The sequence below is a fragment of the Notamacropus eugenii genome, chromosome 1, assembly GCF_028372415.1.
Source record: "Notamacropus eugenii isolate mMacEug1 chromosome 1, mMacEug1.pri_v2, whole genome shotgun sequence".
Classification (NCBI taxonomy): domain Eukaryota; kingdom Metazoa; phylum Chordata; class Mammalia; order Diprotodontia; family Macropodidae; genus Notamacropus; species Notamacropus eugenii.
The window spans coordinates 386,478,914-386,500,188 of NC_092872.1; the positions used below are offsets into that span (position 1 = coordinate 386,478,914).

At 39.4% G+C, this 21,275-nt stretch overlaps 1 protein-coding gene across 1 annotated transcript in view; it reads right to left on the bottom strand.

The window, feature by feature from the left end:
* The window catches only part of ADAM19 (ADAM metallopeptidase domain 19), a 136,274-nt gene that overhangs the window by 26,725 nt on the left and 88,274 nt on the right, over positions 1-21,275 (bottom strand). Inside the window, exons 7-9 of the mRNA XM_072630847.1 lie at positions 20,109-20,174; positions 10,877-10,948; positions 6,584-6,750 (exon numbers count right to left, since the gene is read on the bottom strand). Coding sequence (XP_072486948.1) covers positions 6,584-6,750; positions 10,877-10,948; positions 20,109-20,174 — 305 coding nt within the window. The remainder of the gene's footprint in view (positions 1-6,583; positions 6,751-10,876; positions 10,949-20,108; positions 20,175-21,275) is intronic.

The following is a 21,275-nucleotide window of genomic DNA, read 5'->3' on the forward strand; positions in this document are numbered from 1 at the left end:
CTTCCATTGCCCTCTGAGATTATCTTATACTTACATAACAGGGGCAGCTAGGTGGTGCAGTGGATAGAGCACCAATTCAGGAGTCAGGAGGACCTGAGTTCAAATCTCACCTCAGACACCTGACACTCACTAGTTGTATGACCTTGGGCAAGTCACTTAACTCCAATTGCTTCATCCTGGGCCATCTCTAGTCATCCTGATGAATATCTGGTCACTGGATTCAGATGGCTCTGGAGGAGAAGTGAGGCTGGTGACTTGCACAGCCCTCCCTCACTCAAAACAAAGTCAAGGGCAAGTCACGTCATCATTTCTGTGATGGCATGGTCTTCTTTGGCAATGAAGGATGAACACTCATTTACATAATTTATATATACTGTATGTGTACTTAGTTGTATGTTTGCTCTCTCTCCATAGAATACGAGTTCTTTGATGATGAGGACCATGTATTTTGCCTTTCTTTGTAGCCCCACACTTAGCACAATGACTGATACATAGTCATAGTTACTATGGCTAATATGCTTAATATAGTTATTAAGCTTAATAAATGCATATTGACTGATTTTGTGGCTGAGCTTGAGAAAAAATACTCCATACTGAGAACTCCTCAAAAGCTTGAGGCCAAAGGAGTCTAAGGATGGCCAGAGCTCTGATCTGCAGATACTTTCTCTAATTTTCCACCTTGGGAGTTCTTGTCATTAACTCTCACTTAGCCTTTCACTTTTTAAATTTTTCCTTAGCTCTGGGCATCTCCTTTTCTTCGTTATGTGCTTCTGGAGAGAAGAGATAAATGAATGGGGAAGAAGAACTAAGGAATATTAAAAAGTCAAAACATGACAATCTCTGGTCAGTAATTTTTTTAAAAAAAAGAAAAAGAAAAAAATGCTCCAATTAATCTGAGAACTTATTATTGTGTATTCTTTCCACTAATGTAGATTGTAACCTTTCCATGCCATTTTATCCTAGACAATTCCTTTCCCTAGATCATCTACAGAAGATCTCCCCCATGTGATGGAGGCCTTTCCCTCCTTCCTTTAAGCTCTCATAGGATCATGATATCATAGTTTTAGAGCTAGAAAGGACTTAGAAGTGGGATAATCCATCTGCACTTATTTTACAGAGAGGTCAAGTGATAATTATTGCACAAATTAGTAAGAGGTAGAGCCAAGATTCATGCCTATGTCCTCTGACTCCAAATTCAGCACCATTTCCAAACAAGCACTCAAGCAGTATATAACAGACACAGGTTTTTATCCACCCATCTTTTATCCCTGTTATTTTACAAGGTCAGCCCACCTCCTTTTCTAGCCATACAGGTTCTTGATGAGGGCTTTTCTGCCATTTCTTCTTTTACCTCCTCATATTAAATTCAAAACCACTTGTGAGTGTGCTAATATTTTCATAATCCGGGTGAGATGCTTGAGAAGATGCAAGGGTAGACCAAGATTGGAATACTTCTATTTAAAATGTACTCTTTCCTCATTCCACCTTATAGAATCCCTCTCTTCCTTAAGGACACAGCTCTGTCACCACTTTCTATATGACACCTTTTTTGATATCCCTAACTCCTAGTGCCCTCTTCCTCCCTCCAGAACCACTTCATGTTTAACCACCTTGCATTTATTTGTATTTATTCTCTTTATATTTATTCTGGAAATACTGATAAATGTATTACGGCCTCCCTCTTTCAAATACAAGGTCTTTGAGTGTAAGGATTGCTTCATCCTTCTTCTTTGTGTCCCCAGAGACTAGCACAGTGCATAGCAGGCACTTAATAGATGCTTATTTATTGACAGAAGGATGACCATATACCCATGATGCCAGCCTACTCCAGAGAGTTTTCAAGAGTTGGAGAAAATATTTCAGGTGATACCCCATTGGATGGCTGCCCCCTTGCCCTTTGTCAGGATGGATTCCATCTTGCTGACCATCATATTAAAATATATTAATTATTATTTGAATTGGCTGATTGGCAAATATCTTGGATTCAAAGAATTTCAATTCTGAATAGGTAAGTGAGATGGGAGTCTCATTAGCTGGTGCCCTTTGTCCCCTGATTGTTCTACTCAATGCCCCTGGAGTCTATCTGTGGATAGAGCCCCAGCAAGGCTCCTCTCATACCATGTAACACTGCCTTTAATGCTCTTGTCTATTAACTGACCTTTGGTTCTATGTCCTCAGAGATCATCATGGTAATGAGCATAGAAGTTTCCATGATGGGGTAAATGACTGATCAGGCCATTCAACCCAAGTAATTAGAGATAAAGAAGCCCCAGGGAGCAGGTACCTACCGCATGTGCCAATTAGTTTTACATAAAGAAAACTCCTGACCACAGGATAAATGTGTGCTCTCTGTTCCAGGAGGGGTTTCCTTCACACCCTAACTGGGCATGTCTTCCTACTTCTTATGTTCAGGAACTATGTTTTATATTTCTTCTATGCTGCTTGGCACAGTGCTGAACACATGGGATGATAGGATTCCTAGCTAGAAAAGGCTTCTGCATAGTGCCTTGAACACAGAAGATGCTGAATAAATACTGGATTGAATCTAGTCCAAGACTCCCATTTTATAGATGAGGAACCCACAGTCCAGAAACAGGAAGTGATTTGGTCAAGTAGTAGGTAGTAAAGTCCAGACTTTAACTCAAGCCATCTGACTGCAAATCTAGTGCTCACTCCACTCCCCCTCATGGCCTGACAGTATGTGCTTAATCATTTCAGAGGCATGGGCAAACACCCCACCACAGCATATCCTGCTGATAGCTCCAGGGGATGAGCCCAACACCAATGGGGACTTTGAGAAATTCCAATTAACAAGCATTTATGAAGTGCCTGCTGTCTCCCAGACATTGTGCTGCACAATGGAGATGTAAGGACAAAAATGAAATAGTCAGTATCCTTGAGGATCTTGCTTATATTCTATAAATCAGATAAGGGATTAAAGGATCCTGAATCCATCACTTGTTTAGGACCCTTCTGTTTTAAGGGAAGTCTACAGAGTTGTTATTCTGACCTCATTGTTGTATGCCTGTGAAACCTGGAGAGTACATCAGCACCATGCCAGGAAACTGGATGGCTTTCATCTGAACTGTCTTAGCAAGATTTTGAAGATCACCTATCAAGATAAGGTACTGGAGAGCAACAGCAGCAGTAGAGGTGGTGAGAGAGGCTGCTTCCAGAGCTCTGGGGCCACAGACAGTAGGGGAATTGAGCAGCTGATACAAAATCCCTGAAGCCTGGGACAGTACACCAATCCCGACTCCCAACCCCACTGGAAGCAGAGTTATACCTTGACAAAGAGTTAGAAAGTCAAGTGTTTTACTGAGAAGATAAGCAAACATCATAAAAGAACTTAGACTACAGAATCTTACTTTGATGACAAGGAAGATCAGAGCATACAACCAGAGGAGGATAGCAGAGTCAAAGCTCCTACATCAAAAACCTCCAACGGGATAGGAATTAATCACAGTCCATGGAAGAGCTCAAATAAGATTTTGAAAATCAAGTAAGAGAAGTAGAGGAAAAATTGGGAAGAGAAATGAAAGTGTTGCAAAAAAAAATCATGAAAATTGAGTCAACAGCTTGCTAAAGGAGACCCCCAAAATACTGAAGAAAATAACATCTTAAAAAATAAACTAACTCAAATGGCAAAAGAAGTACAGAAAGCCAATAAGGAGAAGAATACTTTAAAAAGCAGGATTGGTCAAATGGAAAAGGAGGTCCAAAAGCTTGTGGAAGAAAATAATTCCTTCAAAATTAGAATGGAGCAAATGATTTTATGAGAAATCAAGAAATTATCAAACAGAATGAAAAGAATGAAAAGATAGAAGACAAGGTGAATATCTCATGGGAAAAATCACTGACCTGGAAAACAGATCCAGGAGGGATAATTTAAAAATTATTGGACTATCTGAAAACCATGATCAAAAAAAGAGCTTAGACATCATCTTTCAAGAAATTATCAAGGAAACTGCTCTGATATTCTAGAACCAGAGGGTAAAAGAGAAATTGAAAGAATTCACCAATTGCCTCTGGAAAGAGATACTAAAAGGGGAAGTCCTAGGAATATTGTAGCCAAATTCCAGAGTTCCCAGGCCAAGGAGAAAATATTGCAAGCAGCCAGAAAGAAACAATTCGAGTATTATGGAAATACAATTAGGATAATACAAGATCTAGCAGCTTCTACATTAAGGGATTGAAGGGCTTGGAATATGATATTCTGGAGGTCAGAGGAGCTAGGATTAAAACCAAGAATCACCTACCCAGCAAAACTAGGTATAATCTTTAAGGGGAAAAAAATGGATATTCAATGAAATAGAGGAGTTTCAAACATTCTTGATGAAAAGACCAGAGCTGAATAGAAAATTTGACTCAAACACAAGAATCAATAGAATCATGAAAAGGTAAAAAAGAAAGAGAAATCATAAGAGACTCATTAAAGTTGAACTGTTTATATTCCTACATGGAAAGATTATATTTGTAACTCATAAGATCTTATTCAGTATTAGGGTAGTTGGAGGAAAGAGAGAGAGAATGCGCACAAGGTGAGTTGAATATGAAGGGATGATATCTAAAAAAATTAAATTAGGGGGCAAGAGAGGAAAATATTGGGAGAAGGAGAAAGGAAGAGACAGGATGGGGCAAATTATCTCACATAAAAGAGGCAAGAAAAAGGTTTCACAATGGAGGGGAAGGGGGGAAGGTGAGAAGGAATGAGTGAACCTTACTCTCATCAGATTTGGCTTAAGGAAGGAATAATATACACACTCAACTGGGTATCTTACCCTACAAGAAAGTAGGGGGGAAAGGGTGAAGAGAGGGGGATGACAGAAGGGAGAGCAGATTGGGGCAGGGGGTGGTCAGAAGCTTGCCTTTAGAAAAGAGACAAGGTTAAAGGAGAGAACAATAATTGGGAGGTGAGATAGGATGGAGGGAAATATAGTTAGTCTTTCAACAACTTGACTATTATGGAAGTGTTTTACATAACTACGTATGTATAACCTATATTGAATTGCTTGCCTTCTCAACGGGGGTGGGTGAGGAGGGAAGAAGGGAGAGAATTTGAAACTCAAAAACTTTAAAAACAAATGTTAAAAAAATTGTTTTTACATGCAACTGGGAAATAATATATACAGACAATAGGGTAAAGAAACCTATATTGCCCTTCAAGAAAGTAAAGGGAAAGGGGAGAAGTGGGGGGGGGGAGATGATAAAAGAGAGGGCAGACTGAGAGAAGGGGTAATCAGAATGCATGCCATCTCAAGGTGGGGGAGGAGAAAGATGGGGAGAAAATTTAGAACTCAAAATCTTGTGGAAATGAATGTTGAAAATTAAAAATAAATAAATAAATTTAAATCTTAAAAAATGATAAGGTACTGGACACTGAGGTCCTTTCTCAAGCTGAACTGCCAAGCATTCAAACTCTACTACAGAGAGAATAACTCCAATGGGTTGGCCACGTTGTTTGAATGTCAACTATAATTTTATCTAAAAGACTATCTTAAAGAGAACTCACATGAAGCAAGAATTCACAGAGGTCAGAAGAAGTGATAAAATAACACTCTCAGGGTCTCTTTGAAGAGCTTTGGGATTGATTATGGGACATGGGAGACACTGGCACAGGACTGCCCAGCATGGCATGCCCACATCAAGGTAAGTGCTGTGTTCTGTGAGCAAAGTAGAATTGCAATAGCTCAAAAGAAAAGTGAAATGCACAAATTTAGAGACATTTCCACTCCAAATGTTCATCCAGACCATTTGTGCCCAACTTGTGGCAGACCCTTCCAAGCTTGTATTGGTCTGATCAGCCTCAGTCAGACACATTGTATTTTGTCCCCAACATAATGATACCATTTTGACCATCTTAAGGCATCAAGGGATTCTGCATTCATCATTTGTTTGAGACTCTTCTATTTGTCCTGAGGACTTAGACCTTAGACCTTAGACCTTCCTAAATAGATTTGGAGACAGATTTTGATCCTGGGCTAAAGAAGACAAATTTATTACCCCATCAAAACCACACAGGCCAACTCCTTTAAAGATCAGGAAAAAGCACCTAAAGTCAACAGGTCAAGTGAAAAGTTTCTGAGCAGTTCTTGGTAGCAAACCCCTGTCAGTACAATTCACATTTCAGAGAACACTCCTGGCTGTGGCCTCTGAAGTCTGACCTTGGCCCTCCTGCTGCCTTACCTACTTTCTTAGAGCTCCTGGTCTCAAAAGTAGCCTATTAACTAAGCATCTGCCTGACTCATGATCACTGTAGACTTGGCTCTCTGTACTCAACCCCCTATGTATTCTTGTAAAGAATGTCTACATCTCTTCAGCCAGCTAACCCAGCCCATCCTTTGTCTTACAGGTATTCATCATTTGAATCGTGTAGTCTTTTAAAAATGGTTGCCCATAAACTGCTTTACTAATGTCTTTTGGTTCTCACAATACTTCCAGAAAGTAGTATTATTATCCCCATTTTATAGAAGAGGAAGGGGAGGCTCAGACAAATTAAGCAACTTGCCTACCAACAGTGGTGGGTACTGTCCTCTTCATAGAGGGAAGACAGCATATCTTAGCTCAAGAATAAGGCACATACGTGATCAACTGGGCATTGTCATGGTTCTTCTGTACAAGTAGCTTGCGTCTCCAGCTGAGAAAGGACCAGAGAGTAGAATAGGGATTCTCTGAGACTTCACACATGTTTCCATGAGTCCAGACTTCTAAGCCCACGAGGGCAATGCGGATGTTCAGGGAGCGATAAAACTGAAAGTATAAGGGGGAAAAAACATTGGTATCTCTTCTTATTGTTCAGCTGTTTCAGTCATGTCTGACTCTTTGTGACTCCACTTGGGGTTTTCTTGGCAAAGATATTGGACTGGTCTGCCATTTCCTTTTCCAGCTCATTTGATAGATGAGGAAACTGAGACAAATAAGGTGAAGTAATTGCCTAGGGTCACACAGATAGTAAATGCCTTGGGCCATATTTAAACACAAGAAGACGAGTCTTTCTGACTCCAGATCTGGCATTCTATCCACTGCACCACCTAGCTGCCCTTGGTATCTTTTCACTACCTTTTAAAATAGAATTGCTTTGGATTTATACCATCTTTTTCCTCCTGATTAGTCAAAACATCAGTGATCATATTGGTTTTCTCAGCATTTCTTGGGGAAAAAAGAAACAGGCATTAGGCCTGTCTTTTAGATGGGGAAAAAGAAACAAAGAGATGAAAGGCTGAACCAAGGTTCAACTAAGACAAAGTTCTTGAACCAAGAAAGAACACAAGGACCTCAGGAATAAGGGCTAAAAAGGTCCTCAGAGATCATCCTATTGGTCTGAAAGACATGACAATTGAGAATCAGAGAGGTTAAGTAGAGGCAAGGTGGAGGAGTGGAAAGAACCTGGAATCAGAGGACTGGGATTAGAATACCAACTCTATTATTTATTCCTTGACTCTCATCCTTACTCACTAGGTAATGATGGGAAGTTCAAATCTGGCTTCAGATACTTCCTAGCTATGTCACTTCCTAGCTGGACAAGTCACTTAACCCTATTTGCCTCAGTTTCTTCATCTGTCAAATAACCTGGAAAAGGAAATGGCAGACCACTCTGGAATCTTTGCCAAGAAAACCTCCAATGGGGTCACAGGACAAGACTGAAAAATAACTGAACCATAACAATCTGGTAACTGGAAAAGACAGCCAAACTTCCCACCTGCTGAAGTCTGAGAACAATGGATATTCAATGAAAAGCAGCAGAATTTGCCTCTTCCAGTGGCTCCAGGGAAGCCATGTTTTCTCATTTTTTCCAGATGTTTTTCTTGTTTCGGTTTGGGAATTGTCCCAACAGTATTGTAAAATAGACTGAGGGAAGAGCAAAGGCGCTAGAATAACGACCCAGGGGACTGATTTCTCTAGCCATTCCTTGTCCAAGCTTTTAATGGAATCATGGGTTTCTTCCTTCCAGGTCCCCTTTCCTCCCTGAAGCCAACCAGAGGGAGTAGGTTTGGGTCTCACTCATGGATAAGTCATTTAATTGGGAGAAAAGTAAAGTCCCACATTGGGTTCAAGTTTTTTGTTTTTTTTTTAATCAGCTGTGAAAGTAACAGAATGAGGGGGATAAGGCAGGACAGCAGTTATGTTGAAAAAAAAACAAACTGGATTTAACTGATTTCAAGCTCCATGAGAGGCCCCAGAGACCAAAGCCATATTAGGGTACATGAGCAGAATTCTAGTGTTCAAAACGAGGGAGGTGAAGGAAATACAGACCAACAGGACAGCTTTGAAAGTTATGTACAGAATTTATTATACACTTAAAAGGAAAAACAAGATACTTGTGATAGAGAATCACAGTCTCATATTCAAGTCTCCTTTTCTGTTCTGCTTCATAGATGGAAATGCTCATTTTATTTGGAGTTGGTTAAGTTCAGCATAAAAAAAATTAAGTGATGGAGATGATTGTCCTACTGTGCTCTGCCTGGTCATCTTGCCTCCCCCTCCTCAAGTTTGGTGTTTAGTTCTGGATGTTTCATTTTTAAGGAAGGATACTGATAAGCAAAATGAAATTAGAGGGATTAACCAGGGGAGTAAATAGGACTGGAAAATATGCCACATAAAGGTGTTTAGACTTTCCAAGTGATATAAGGACCATCTTCAAATATCTAAAGGACTGTCATATGTAAGAGGGAGCAGACTAGTTCTGCTTGGATCCAGAAATCAGATTACGGGTGGAAATTAAAAGCGAGAGTTCTGGTTCTATAAAATATAAAATTTCCAGACAATGAGAACTCTCCTTAAATGGCTCAGGAAGGGATGAGTTACTGTCTCTGGAGGTGTTCAAATAGAAACTGCCAAGGATGGTGCAGAAGAGATTCCTATGCTAGGTATGGCATTGATCCTAGTGACTTTTGAGTTCCTTTCCAGTTCTAAGACTGTATAATTTTAAAAATTGTAAAATTCCACTGGGAAAGGACTATGTGTTGCCAGATTAACTTGCTCTGTGCCATGTAGATTATGTATAAGAATCTACCAAAATCTTGTTGTTGTTCAGTAGTATTGGTCATGTCCAACGTACACCCTATTTGGGGTTTTCTTGGCAAAGATACTGGAATGGTTTGCCATTTTCTTCTCAAGTTCATTTGACAGATGAGGAAATTGAGGCAAACAGAGTTAAGTGACTTGCCTAGGGCCACACAGCTAGTAAGTGTCTGAGGCCAGATTTGAACTCAGGAAGATGAGTCTTCCTGACTTTAGGCCCAGCAAAATTTTCCAATTAGAGTTGGAAAATACCTTTGAGGCTCAAACTTCCTCCTACAATATCCCTGACAAGCATTCATTTGGTTTCCTCTTGAAGACTTCCAGTAAAAGGAAACTCAACACCTCCTGAGGCAATTTATTCTATTTTTGAATAATTTTTGTTGTTGATTTTTTTCTTATATTAAGAGAAGAGAAAGTGTGGTATAATGGATAACCAGCTGGCCTTGGAATCAAGAAGACCTGGGTTCAGTTCCCATCTCTGACACATGTTGGCCTTGGACAAGTCACTTACACTTTCAGTACTCTAGGTCAATGGTGTTAAACTGAAATGGAAATGAGGATCACTAGACTGTACATAAGGGTCCCTGCCAGTCACATACCAACCTAGAAAATTGCATATTAACACTATCTGTTCTGTTCTTGACACTAAAATGAAGAACTGTACATGAATTTTTAAATGTATTTTTTTTTGTTTTGCTAAATATTTCCCAATTGCATTTCAATCTGGCATGGACTAGACACCTCAGCTCTAGTCAAATCTCCAAGACTATAATTTGAAGGGAAGGTGCCTACCTACATTGGAAGAGGGAGTCTTCTTCATCTGGGAGTCCCCCTATACCAATGAAATCACTGGCTCAGTCCCTATCCCTAATCTATCAAATTGAAATCTATCTCTCTATATCTTTCACCCTTTGCCTCTCGTTCTCCATTCTAGTGTTAAGAAAAATAAATTCTTAAAGGCTCAGTTATCAGCTTCCCAGATCCTAACTCCAAGCTTTTTCTTCTCTAATCCAGATATCTCCAGGCCTTCAGCTGGTTTAGTGGTTCTTTCACTAGGAGAGTCACCCTCCTTTAGACATACTCCAACTTGTCAAGGCCTTTCTCCAAATGTATTGCTCATAACTGTATACAATAATTCAGATGGAATTAGAGTTCATGTGAAAAAAACTGGGGGTTTTCATGGCCTGAAACTCAATAGGAATCAATACTGTTTTTTGGTAACCAAAAAAGTCAATAAGTGATTAGGCAAACATAATGTATAGAACAAAAGAGGACATAGGTCTATGCACTTTACACTTATCCATATTAAATTTAATCTTTTTTAATTACATATGTTCATAATTAAAACTCACATTTTAGCCCTTTGGGATATTTTTTCATTGAAATTCTTCTATTCAAAGGATTAGCTAACCCTCATTGATTTATGTCATCTGAAGATTTGATAATCTGCTATCTGTGACTCCATTGATGCCACTGTTAAAAACATAGAGCAAGACAGTCCCGTAGCATTCCACAACCCTCCACGTTGACACTGATCCATTAGTCATCACTTTTGTGTATCTCTAAGTTTTAAACCTATCTATTTTATTTCCTAACCTGAATGTCTCCATCTTGTCCATTGAAACATTATGTGTTATTTTGTAAAATGCCTTGTTGAAATTCTATCCAATTATTTATGTCATATTCCTCTGATTTATTACTCATTTGGTAGCTAGATCAAAGAAAATGAGATTACCCTGGCATAGTTTGCTCTTAATGAAGACATGATGGCTCACAGTGACTACTGCTTCCTTTTCTAAAATTTCTAAAATTCTCATACACTGTTTAATGATCCATTCTACACACCTGGTCTCACCTTATCAACATAATTAGCGATCTCCATGAGTTTGTATTTGGTGGCAACCTGGTCATGACGGTTCTTCTGAAACTAAAAGGAACAAACAAAAAATCAGATGTTTCCTCAGAAATAGGCTTAGAATGTCTGTCCCCTTTTCCCCACTGATACCCATGACAACTTAGCACCTTATAGGTTCTATCTTTTACCAAACTGTGACAAGTTCATCAAACTTTACACTAGGACTCAGAGCAGGGAAAGATATATTCAATCTTGACATTCTCAAGACTATCCATGGCTAGGATCATCACCCCCATGTTGCTCAGGAGATATCACCAAATATAACCATTCAAGGAAGCAAGTATAATAATACTGAAAACTTTAGAGTGAGTGTGGCATAGTAGGTAGAAAACTAACTTTGAAATCAGGAAAGACCGTATTGAATTCTGAACACCAGATGAGGTTAACAATGACACTGATAGGTTGAAGAATGTCCAGAGCAAGGCAACCTGCATGGTAAAAGGTTTTGAGACCAGATCATATGAGGACTGGTTGAAGGAATTAAATCACATTTAGTCTTGAGAAGGGAAGACTAAGGGGTGACATGATTGTTGTCTTCAAATATATATATGATGGGCTACCATATGGAAAAGGGATTAGTCTTATCCTATTTGGCCCCAGAGGAATAACCGGGATCTAATTTAGGCTCAATGTAAGAAAAAATGTCCTAACAATTAGAACTGTATACAAGTAGAACAGGCTGCCTCACAAAGTGGTGGGTTCTCCCGCCTTGATGATCACATGCTATAATGGATCTAATGGCTGCTGAGGACCCTCCCACATCCCACATTCTGTGATTCGGTGATTCCTGCCTCTGACACAGCTACATAATGCTAGGCAAGTCACAGTCTTTCACTGTTTTGAAACAAGAGTCTAGGACTTGGAAGTTTCAGACATTCTGCAGTGGTAGAGGAACGGGGTTCTATATGCCAAAGAAAGAATAAGTCAGAGGAGCAAGAGGAGGATAAGAGGGGATGAAGAGGAGGAGGAGGAAAAGGAGAAAGAGAAGTAGTAGTAATAGTAGTAGTAGTAGAAGTAGTAGTAGTAGTAGTAGCAGTAGTAGTAATAGAAGAAGTAGTAGTAGAGGTAGCAGTAGTAGGAGAAGAAGAAGTAGTAGTAGTAGTAGAAGAAGGAGAAGAAGAAGAGAAAGAAGAGGAAGAGAAAGGAGAAAGAGAAGGAGTAGGAGGAGAAGGAAAAGAGGAAGGAGAAGGAGGAGAAGAGCAGCTATGTGGTGTAGTGGATAGGGCACCAGGCCTAAAGTCAGGAAGACCTGAGATCAAATTCAGTCTCAGACACTTACAAGCTATGTAACCCTGGGCAAGTCACTTAACCCTGATTGCCTCAGTTTCCTCATCTGTAAAATGAGCTGGAGACAAAAAAGGGAAACCACTCCATTATCTTCCAAGAAAACCCCAATGGAGTCACTAAGAGTTGGACACAACTGAAAACAATTAAACAACAACAGCAGTAGTAGTAGAAGTAGTCATCATCATAGTAGTAGTTCAAATTAACATAGCACTTGAAGTTTTGCAAAGAATTTGTTGCCAATAACCCCTTGAGGTAAGGAGTACAGGTGCTATTATTCTCTTTTTACATATGAGGAAAGTGAGGACTGAAGAATTGAAATGATTTGCCTGAGGTCACAGTAAGTGGTAGCCCTAGGATTCAAACCCAAGTAGCCTGGACTTTATTCACTCCATCCCAAATTATCTCTGGGTAGGGTATTGAGCTAGGTGCTATGGAGGTCATGAAAAATACTACATGGAGGTATTTATGAAGGTTTATAAATGATTCAGAGGGATGGCTTCAAAACAAAGAAGTTCATTTTAACAACAGAGAAGTCTGTTACTTTTTTGGACCATGTATTTAGTAAGAGACAAAGGACCTCCTAAAGTTAATCAAACTTTATGATTACTACCTACTTCTGGTGATGCATGTGGGCACAAATAATATTGCCAGAAAGAATATGAAAGTATTATTCTAGATTAGGAAGTCATCAGCAAACAAAAAATACTTTGGGAGCACAGGTGGCATTTTTCATCCCTGCTGTAAATCAAAGACCATACTTAAGAAGAGAAAGGCAGATTCAGGAATTGAACAGCTTGATTAAGGAGATGGTATCTGAGAACAGGGTTTTGGATGTCTAGATCATAACTACAAATATAGAAATGATGGGCTTCTAGCCAGCGATGATTAAAAAACAATATTAATATTTGAATGTACTTTGACCAACTGAATCAAAAGGACTTTAAACTGAGAAAAAAGACCTGCCTACATACCATAGAAAATAATTATGGTTTGTAAAGAGGAATATCAGTAGAGACACACAGAAATTCAATGGAGACAAAATTTAAGAAAAGAAGTGGTAATGATACATGATCTCAGATATCTATATACAAATTCACAAAGTATGGATAACAAATAAGGTAACCTACCAAAGAAGGAAAATTTGACATCCCAGATATCCTTTATACCTGATGAGACAAGACCCAGACTGGTTGGCTCTAGACAGGTATACTATATTTAAAAGGGAAGGAATAGATAAATAATGCCCTGAGGATTATAAAAATTATACTAAAGACCCTTCATGATTCCAGAAGAATTGATGATGAGGCATGCTTCCCACTCGGCAGAGAAATGATGGACTAGGTAGATAGCATGAGAAAAAAATTTGAGACATGGTCACTATGTGGATATATTTGGCTTGATTATACATATTTGTTACTTGAGGACTCTGGCTTTTATTTTGAGAATGAGAGAGTTATGGTAGGCAAGTGCAGAGGTAGTGATAAAGATACAAAAAAAGATGAAAAGAGCATTAATGAAGAATTACTTTAAAAATTAAATTCAAAAAAATTAAAAATATTTTTAGAATAAAAATTTAAAAATTGAAAATGCCTATAGTCTCTGGTGCTGAGGAGGCTGAAGCTGGTGAGTCTCTCAAGTTCAGGGCTCCTGGGCTGCAATGGGATAAACCAATCAGGTGTTCACACTAAGTTCAGCACCAATATGGTGAGCCCCACAGAAGCAAAAGGTCAACAGGTCACTTTAGGAGGGGCAGAGGAGCCCAGATCCAAAAAAAAAAAAATGAAGCAGGTGAGAGTTCTGGGGCTGATCATTTGTGGGATCAGTCCCATGACTGGATGTTGCCCTTCCAGCTTGGGTGACATAAGGAAACCAAGTCTCAAAAAAAATCCAACCATGTGAGAACAGAGGTAAGTTGAGAAGGGAACACAGACAAGCGGAGCAATTTGGATACTATTGTGTTAAATTCAGTAGGTACTTCTAAAATTGTATAAAAGTTCAGTTTCATCTATAAACCTCTCTTTTCTTTTCCTTGCAAATTGAAATGTTCGTGTCTATTAAGTTCATGATAAAAAAAAAAGAACAACATTTAATAAAGAAGATAGACTCATGGGAAAAAGTCCAAGGACGAGAGGGAGAAATGTGATAAAGAATATTTGAGTGATGATCAATATAAGCAGGAATAGAAGTAATATTCTAAGCGGAATATACTACAGATGACCTGGACAAAAAGAGGAAATGTATTAAGACGTCTTGGCACAGTCATGATATAGCAGTGATAGGGGACTTCAATTATTCAGACATCTGCTGGTCCTCTCTCCCTCCCTCCCTTCCTTCCCTTTCTTGGTTCATCTCTTTCTCTCCTATTCTCTCTCTCTCCCTTCTTCTCTCTCTCTCCTATTCTTTCTCTCTCCCTCTTTCTCTCTCCTCCTCTCTCTCCCTCTCTTTCTCCTTCTCTCTCTCTCTCTCCTATTCTCTCTCCTTTCTTCTCTCTCTCCTCTCTCCTATTCTCTCTCTCCCTTCGTCTCTCTCTCCCTTCTTCTCTCTCTCCTATTCTTTCTCTCTCCCTCTTTCTCTCTCCTTCTCTCTCTCCCTCTCTTTCTCCTTCTCTCTCTCTCTCCTTTCTTCTCTCTTTCTCTCCTATTCTCTCTCCCTTCTCTCTCTCTCTCTCTCTCTCTCTCTCTCTCTCTCTCTCTCTCTCTCTCTCTCTCTCTCTCTCTCTCTCTCTCTCTCTCTCTTTCCCCACCCCACCAGAAAAGCAGAATAGTAACTTCTTTGTTTCCCTTATGTTTAGATTTGGTTTAAGGAACTGGGGACATTCAGGCAAAAGAAGCCATCAGGTGGGAAAAGGTTAGTTGTGTTGCAGTAGAACGTGATCTCCTTGAAGGAAGCTACGGTTTTTCATTTTTGTCTTTGTATTCTCAACACTAAGCATGGAGTCTTACACATAGTTGGTATTTTAATAAATGTTGAATTGAACTGAAGAATCTGAAGGGTTATCCCAAGGAAGGGGCATTTGTTCTGAGTGGCCCCGGAGACATAATGAGGAGCAATAGGGGGAAGGTGTAGAGTTAGATTTAGGTTTATTGAAAGAAGTAATTTCCTAATAATTAGAGCCATCCCAGAGTGGAACTGGGTTGTCTTGTGAGGCAGTGGGGAGCTCCCTGAAGCGAGTGGGACCCAAGAGAGGCCTTTAAGCAGAAGCTGGATTACCATTTGTTGGGCAGATCATAGACAAGGTATTCAGGCAGGTAAGGTTTGGGGAAAATGACTTCTCTGGTTCCTTCCAGCTTTGAAATCCTGTGATTCTATGTAGTACCAGATGAGAGACACAGACAACAAGGGCTATGAGATCTCGGAGAACAATATTCCCCTCAAGCCAGTGTCACCAAGCATTTTATGCCTTGGCAGGTGGGGATTTTCTCTCACTCAGTCTTATTTTCTCAAGAAATGAGAGCAGCCTGGTAAGTGGTCCTTAGGACATGACAGAGCAAAGACAAACCACCTTGATATTTATGTGAGAGCGACTGCATGGGTTGTTCCAATTCAAAACACACTATTCCTTCTCCCTATTCCTTCTTCTTTATTTCCCCAATAAATATCTATCCCAAGAGATAAACATTATTAATAGAAAACATGAAAATGATTAGTAAAATTGATATGCCAGAAAGGGACATCCAACTTTAGCTCAACTCTCAAAGACCTATGAGAATCCTAGAGCTTCAATAACCAATCAATAAAGATTTATTAAGTGCCCACTATATGCCACAATGGGAACTAACATCAGTGAAAGGAGAATAAAGAGTAGACTGATGATTTTGTTGGCATAGGGAACTCCTAGATAAGGAAAATCCCTCTGCCAATTCAAGAGAGCCCTTTCTCTGCAACTTATCACCTTAAGGAGTTGCCTAGAGCACTGAGACTTTAAGTGACTTGTTCAGGGTTACAGAGCCCATGTAAGTCCAAGATAGGATTTATACTTAGACCATCATGATTTCAAGGACATTTTTCTATTTGCTATGTAGCTGTGTAACCCTGGACAAGTCACAAAACAACTCAGTGACCCAGACAATTCCCTAAGAGGAGTATGAGTTGTAGGGAAAGTGAAACTTGAATTGGTAGAAGGATCTCCTCAGATCAATGAAACTACAAGTCTGATACCAGCTTTTTTCTTGTTGTTGAGGCATTTCAGTCGTGTCTGACTCTTCATGACTCCTTTTGGGATTTTTCTTCTTCTTTTTTTTCTTTTTTGCAAAGATACTAAAGTGCTTTCCCATTTTTCTTCTCCAGCTCATTTTACAGATGAGGAAACTGAGGCAAACAGGGTTATCACAGAAGTAGTGTCTGAGGTCAGATTTGAATTCAGGTCTTCCTAACTTTCGACCTGACACTCTATCCACCACACCACCTAGTTGCCCCATAATGATAGCAGAATCTCACAGTAATACTGATTATTATGGTATGGCTACATGATGGTGTAGTGGATAAACCACTGGCTTGGACAGGAAGACCTGAGTTCAAATCTGGTCTCAGACACTTACTAGCGATGTGATCCTGGGCAAGTCATTTAACCTTGTTTGCCTAAGTTTCTCATCTGTCAAATGAGCTAGAGAAGGAAATGGCAAACCATTCCCATATCTTTGCCAAGAAAACCCCAAATGGGGTCATGAAGAGTCAACACAATTGCAAACAAATGAACAACAACAACTACAGTGTGGAAATACGGGGCTCTATTCCAGCTCAGTCCCTTCCAAAATACTTTCATTGCTGAAGGACATCACTATAATATAATCTCATCTCTGTATCTATAGAATACTTTAAGCTCCTTGAGAGTAGGGACAGTTTCTTTAGTGTCCTTGTATCCCCATATTACCCAAACTGCTGACCTACACTGCAGAATCCTGGTACAGTGAGTGTTAGAGCAGGGGCAGTGTTAGAGGAAGACACCTCATGGTATTTTCATTGTCCTCTGCCCACCACAGCTTGATTAAACACCTTCCCAAGCCTGTGCTCTGGGCATCCTCATCCCCCATCCCTGGAATGTATGTCCTTTTCAATTCAGTCTCCACAGGTCCCTCATCACCTTCCAAATGAAGCACAGGAACCACCTTCTATGAAAATCCCTTTCTGACCTTCCCAACCACACTACCTTTTATGCAATTCTCTTGCATTTATTGTGTATTTATTCTGTATGCATGCATGTATGTATATGTGTGCATATATGTTAGTGTATATATGTGTATGTACATATATTTGTGTACATATATATACATATATATATACCGATATAGATATCTCCCTAAATACCTAAATAGATATAGATACCAATGTCTATATCTATCTATCTATCTATCTATCTATCTATCTATCTATCTATCTATCTATCTATCTATCTTCTAGTTTTCCCTGATAGAAGGTAAGCTCCTGGTCAGGAAGAATTCTTTCATATTTTTCTTGGAATCTCAGCACTTTGCATAGTGTCAGGCACAGAGTAGGCATTTATTGATTTATGTTTACCATATCTTCAAACAAATAATCTTTGATGACTATCTATATCAATTCCAATCACAGCCCCCCTGACAATGCCTCTCTCATCTTCTCTGCCTCTGTTTGTCTCCGTCTGTCTGTCTGTCTCTCTCTCTCTCTCTCCTTGAATTCCCAGAAGAATGCAAGGATGGGAAACCCTCAGTAATCTTACTGAGGAGACAAAAGAAGAGAGAAGGAATGAGTCACCAGATTTTCCCTAATGATCTACATTTCTCCTGAGGCAGTATATCACACTCAGCTCACAACCTTAAGAACCCTGTTTGGTTTCAGTACCAGGTTGTAAATCATGAATGAGGCAGACCTTCCCTTGTCCTTCTCCTCTCCTCAAGGCTAAGTATTTAATTAATTAGTAATATAATTATGCCAGGGGAAGGTGAGAAAAATCAAATGTGGTTGAAGATACCTAGCTCAAGAATCTTAGTTTAAAAAGCAAAAAGAAAAGCTTAGCCTTTGACACTCCCCTTTCCATGGATCATTCAGAGCTGCCAAAGGGAATGAAGGGTTGGGTAGGGCCCAGAGAAATGAGAATATCCTCCTATCATATGTTGCTGCACCAATCATTTCCATGCTGGGAGCTTGATTCTGAGAGTGATGTCATTGCTGCTGTTGGAGGGTTCTCCCCTGGGGATAGTTAAATTGGATATGGAGCTGCATGGTTTGAAGTTGCTCACAGAAATCTTAGGGCTGCTATTTTCAATGTTGATTTAGTGTCTGGAATGACGGCTGCAGAGCCATAACTAACAATTTTTGCACCAGAGAAAGTGGATTCAAAAGATACTCTCCTGGAGTGTGGCCCAGGAGGAGGTAGCATACCCCAAAACCCTTGGAGGTTTCTATACTGATGAAGGACTGGCCACTGCTGAGAAAGCAAGACTGTTGTTGTTCAGTTAGGTCCAATTCTTTGTGACCCCATTTGGGGTTTTCTCTGAAGATACTGGAATGGTTTGCCATTTCCTTCTCCAACTCATTTTATAGATGAGGAGACTAAGGCAAACAGGGTGAAGTGATTTGCTTAGGATCACATAGCTAGTAAGTGTCTGAGGCCAGATTTGAACTCAGGGAGATAAATCCTCCTGATTCCAGGCTTGGCACTCTAGGATTCTAAGATACTAGATAGTAAAACTTTAAAGTAGCAGATAGGCTGAACAAATTGTGGTACATTACTGTGATGAAATACAACTGTATTTTAAGAAATGACAAGCAGGATGGTTTCAGAAAAACCTGGGAAGACTTATGTGAACTGATGCAAAGTGAACATTGAACATAGTAATAGCAATATTATATGATGATCAATTATGAATAACTTAGCCATTTTCATCAATACAATGATCCAAGACAATTCCAAAGGATTCGTTATGAAAAATGCTATCCACCTCCAGAGAGAGAACTGATGAACTCTGTGTGCAAACTGAAGTATAATCTTTTTATTTTCTTTCTTTTTTTTGTAGCATTTATAATATGGAAATACCTTTAGCATTATGCCACATATATAATTGATACCATATTGCTTGTCTTCTCAGTGGGTGGTAGAGGAACCAGAGGGAGGGGGAGAATTTGGGACTCAATATTTTAAAAAAAATATATTAAAAATAAAAAATTTTTTTTTTTTAAAAAGCATTAAATCATGGGGTCAAGGCTGGGAATGAAGCCAACTGAAGTCAGAGCAGGGGAAATGAACTGGAAGAGCAGGGACAGTTAAAGGAAACAGAAATTATAATTAAGTTAAATAGGCTTCACAAACATGAAAAAGTGAAAAGGGTCAGAGCCTGGGTCCACACGATATCATTTCAAAGTTCCAGATCTTGGAGATGGTACAATTATGAAATGTTGAGGTCTAGATTTGACCAGGAACTGACAAAATTAATAACTCCCTCCTCAGGGTCCATTTTCATCAATAGTGGTGAGACTACTATGTAATGAGGTCTCTGGAGTTCTTCAGGAATTAAACTTCTTTAGATGAGGGCTCAAAATATACTTATTTTTTATTCAATCCCACTCTAATATGAAGTTGACCATGATACTTTTTAATTTGGTTGTATCATTGTACAAAACTAGAAATTATTATGATAATTCAAATGAAGGTAGATGCTTTATGCCTGAACTATCTGGATAATTGACTTTATTATGTGTACCTACAGATAGATTTATAGAGGGGACTTCCCCTCATTTTTTTCACCATGTTCTCTAGATGACAAAGGAGATTTTAAAAAACACCTTTAAGGATAAGACTTTAAATGTTCAATGAAAGAAACAAAAGTAAAGGCCACTTAATTCCCTTTGTTTAGCAACAATAGGAAAGATGAAACTCAGAAATAATTAGCAGAGTCCCTTTCCTTCTTACCTCTGCATAATCTGCTACCAGGTAGAGCTCCACATACTTCATAGACTGTAAATCTTCCCTCCTGACCTATGAGGGGCACAAAATGGGTTAGAGTCTTGGTAGAACTTATCATCATTTCAAAAGAAGTGCTCAGCAATGAAGTCTGGAGCTTTGTGCTCATTGTAGTTGGGTATTTTACCATGTCCTCCTTCCCCTTGGTTATTGTTGGGGAATGCACTGAGATATTGGCACAGATATGAATGAGACCACAAGATTTCGAGCTGGAAGAAGCCTTTAAGATTATCTAGTTGACCAATTCATTTTACAAATGAAGGCAAGGAAATCCAAGTATCTTCTCTGAGGTCACACAGGATAGCAGAACACTACCTGAAAAGGTTGTGTTCTTGACGCCAAACTATGGCTGCCTGCTCTCTTTAAGTGGAAGAGTGTTAAAGTAAATACAGCTTGAACTTTTCCCCATCCTCAAATGCACCTTCTTCAAAAATGAGACAGACAAAGAGACAGAGACAGAAAGACAGAGACAGAGACAGAGAGAATATAACAATTGATTTAATTTCTCTGATCAGATAAGACAGTAAAGAACAGGAAAAGTATGAGCTCTGAATGAACATCACTCACCAAGTAAGTAAGTAAGTAGCATCAATGAGAAAAAAGCACCTTTGCCATCTGGACTCCGCACAAATGGATGAAAAGAGTGCTTGGTTCAAATCTTAGCTACTTAAATGAGTGACCTCAAGGGGTCATCTAACTTCTCTGTGCCTCAAGTTTTTATATTGAAAAATGAAGCTGTTAAACTTCTAAAGTTCCTTTTAATTCTAATTCCAAGGTTCTCTGTTTCTGTCCTTGTATACTTTCCAACTAGGGACCTCCCAAGTCTATCAGGCAAAGTTAACTTTCACCAGAGGTAACAACAGTGAGACCACCCCAGAGGTCAGAGGGCCACTTCAATATGCCTCTTCAGCTAAAGAAATATTCTCTGATTGTATTCTCAAGGTCAGAATCAGAATTCCTGGGCATGCGTAGGATCTCAAGAGATCATCTGTTCTATTTAGAAATGAAGGAACTGAAGTCCAGAGAGGTTAAAACCACAGTAACACTGATCTTGTGGGAGTAGGAGGGATCCCGGAAAGCCACGACTGCCCAAAAAGGATAATGTCTGAAACATGG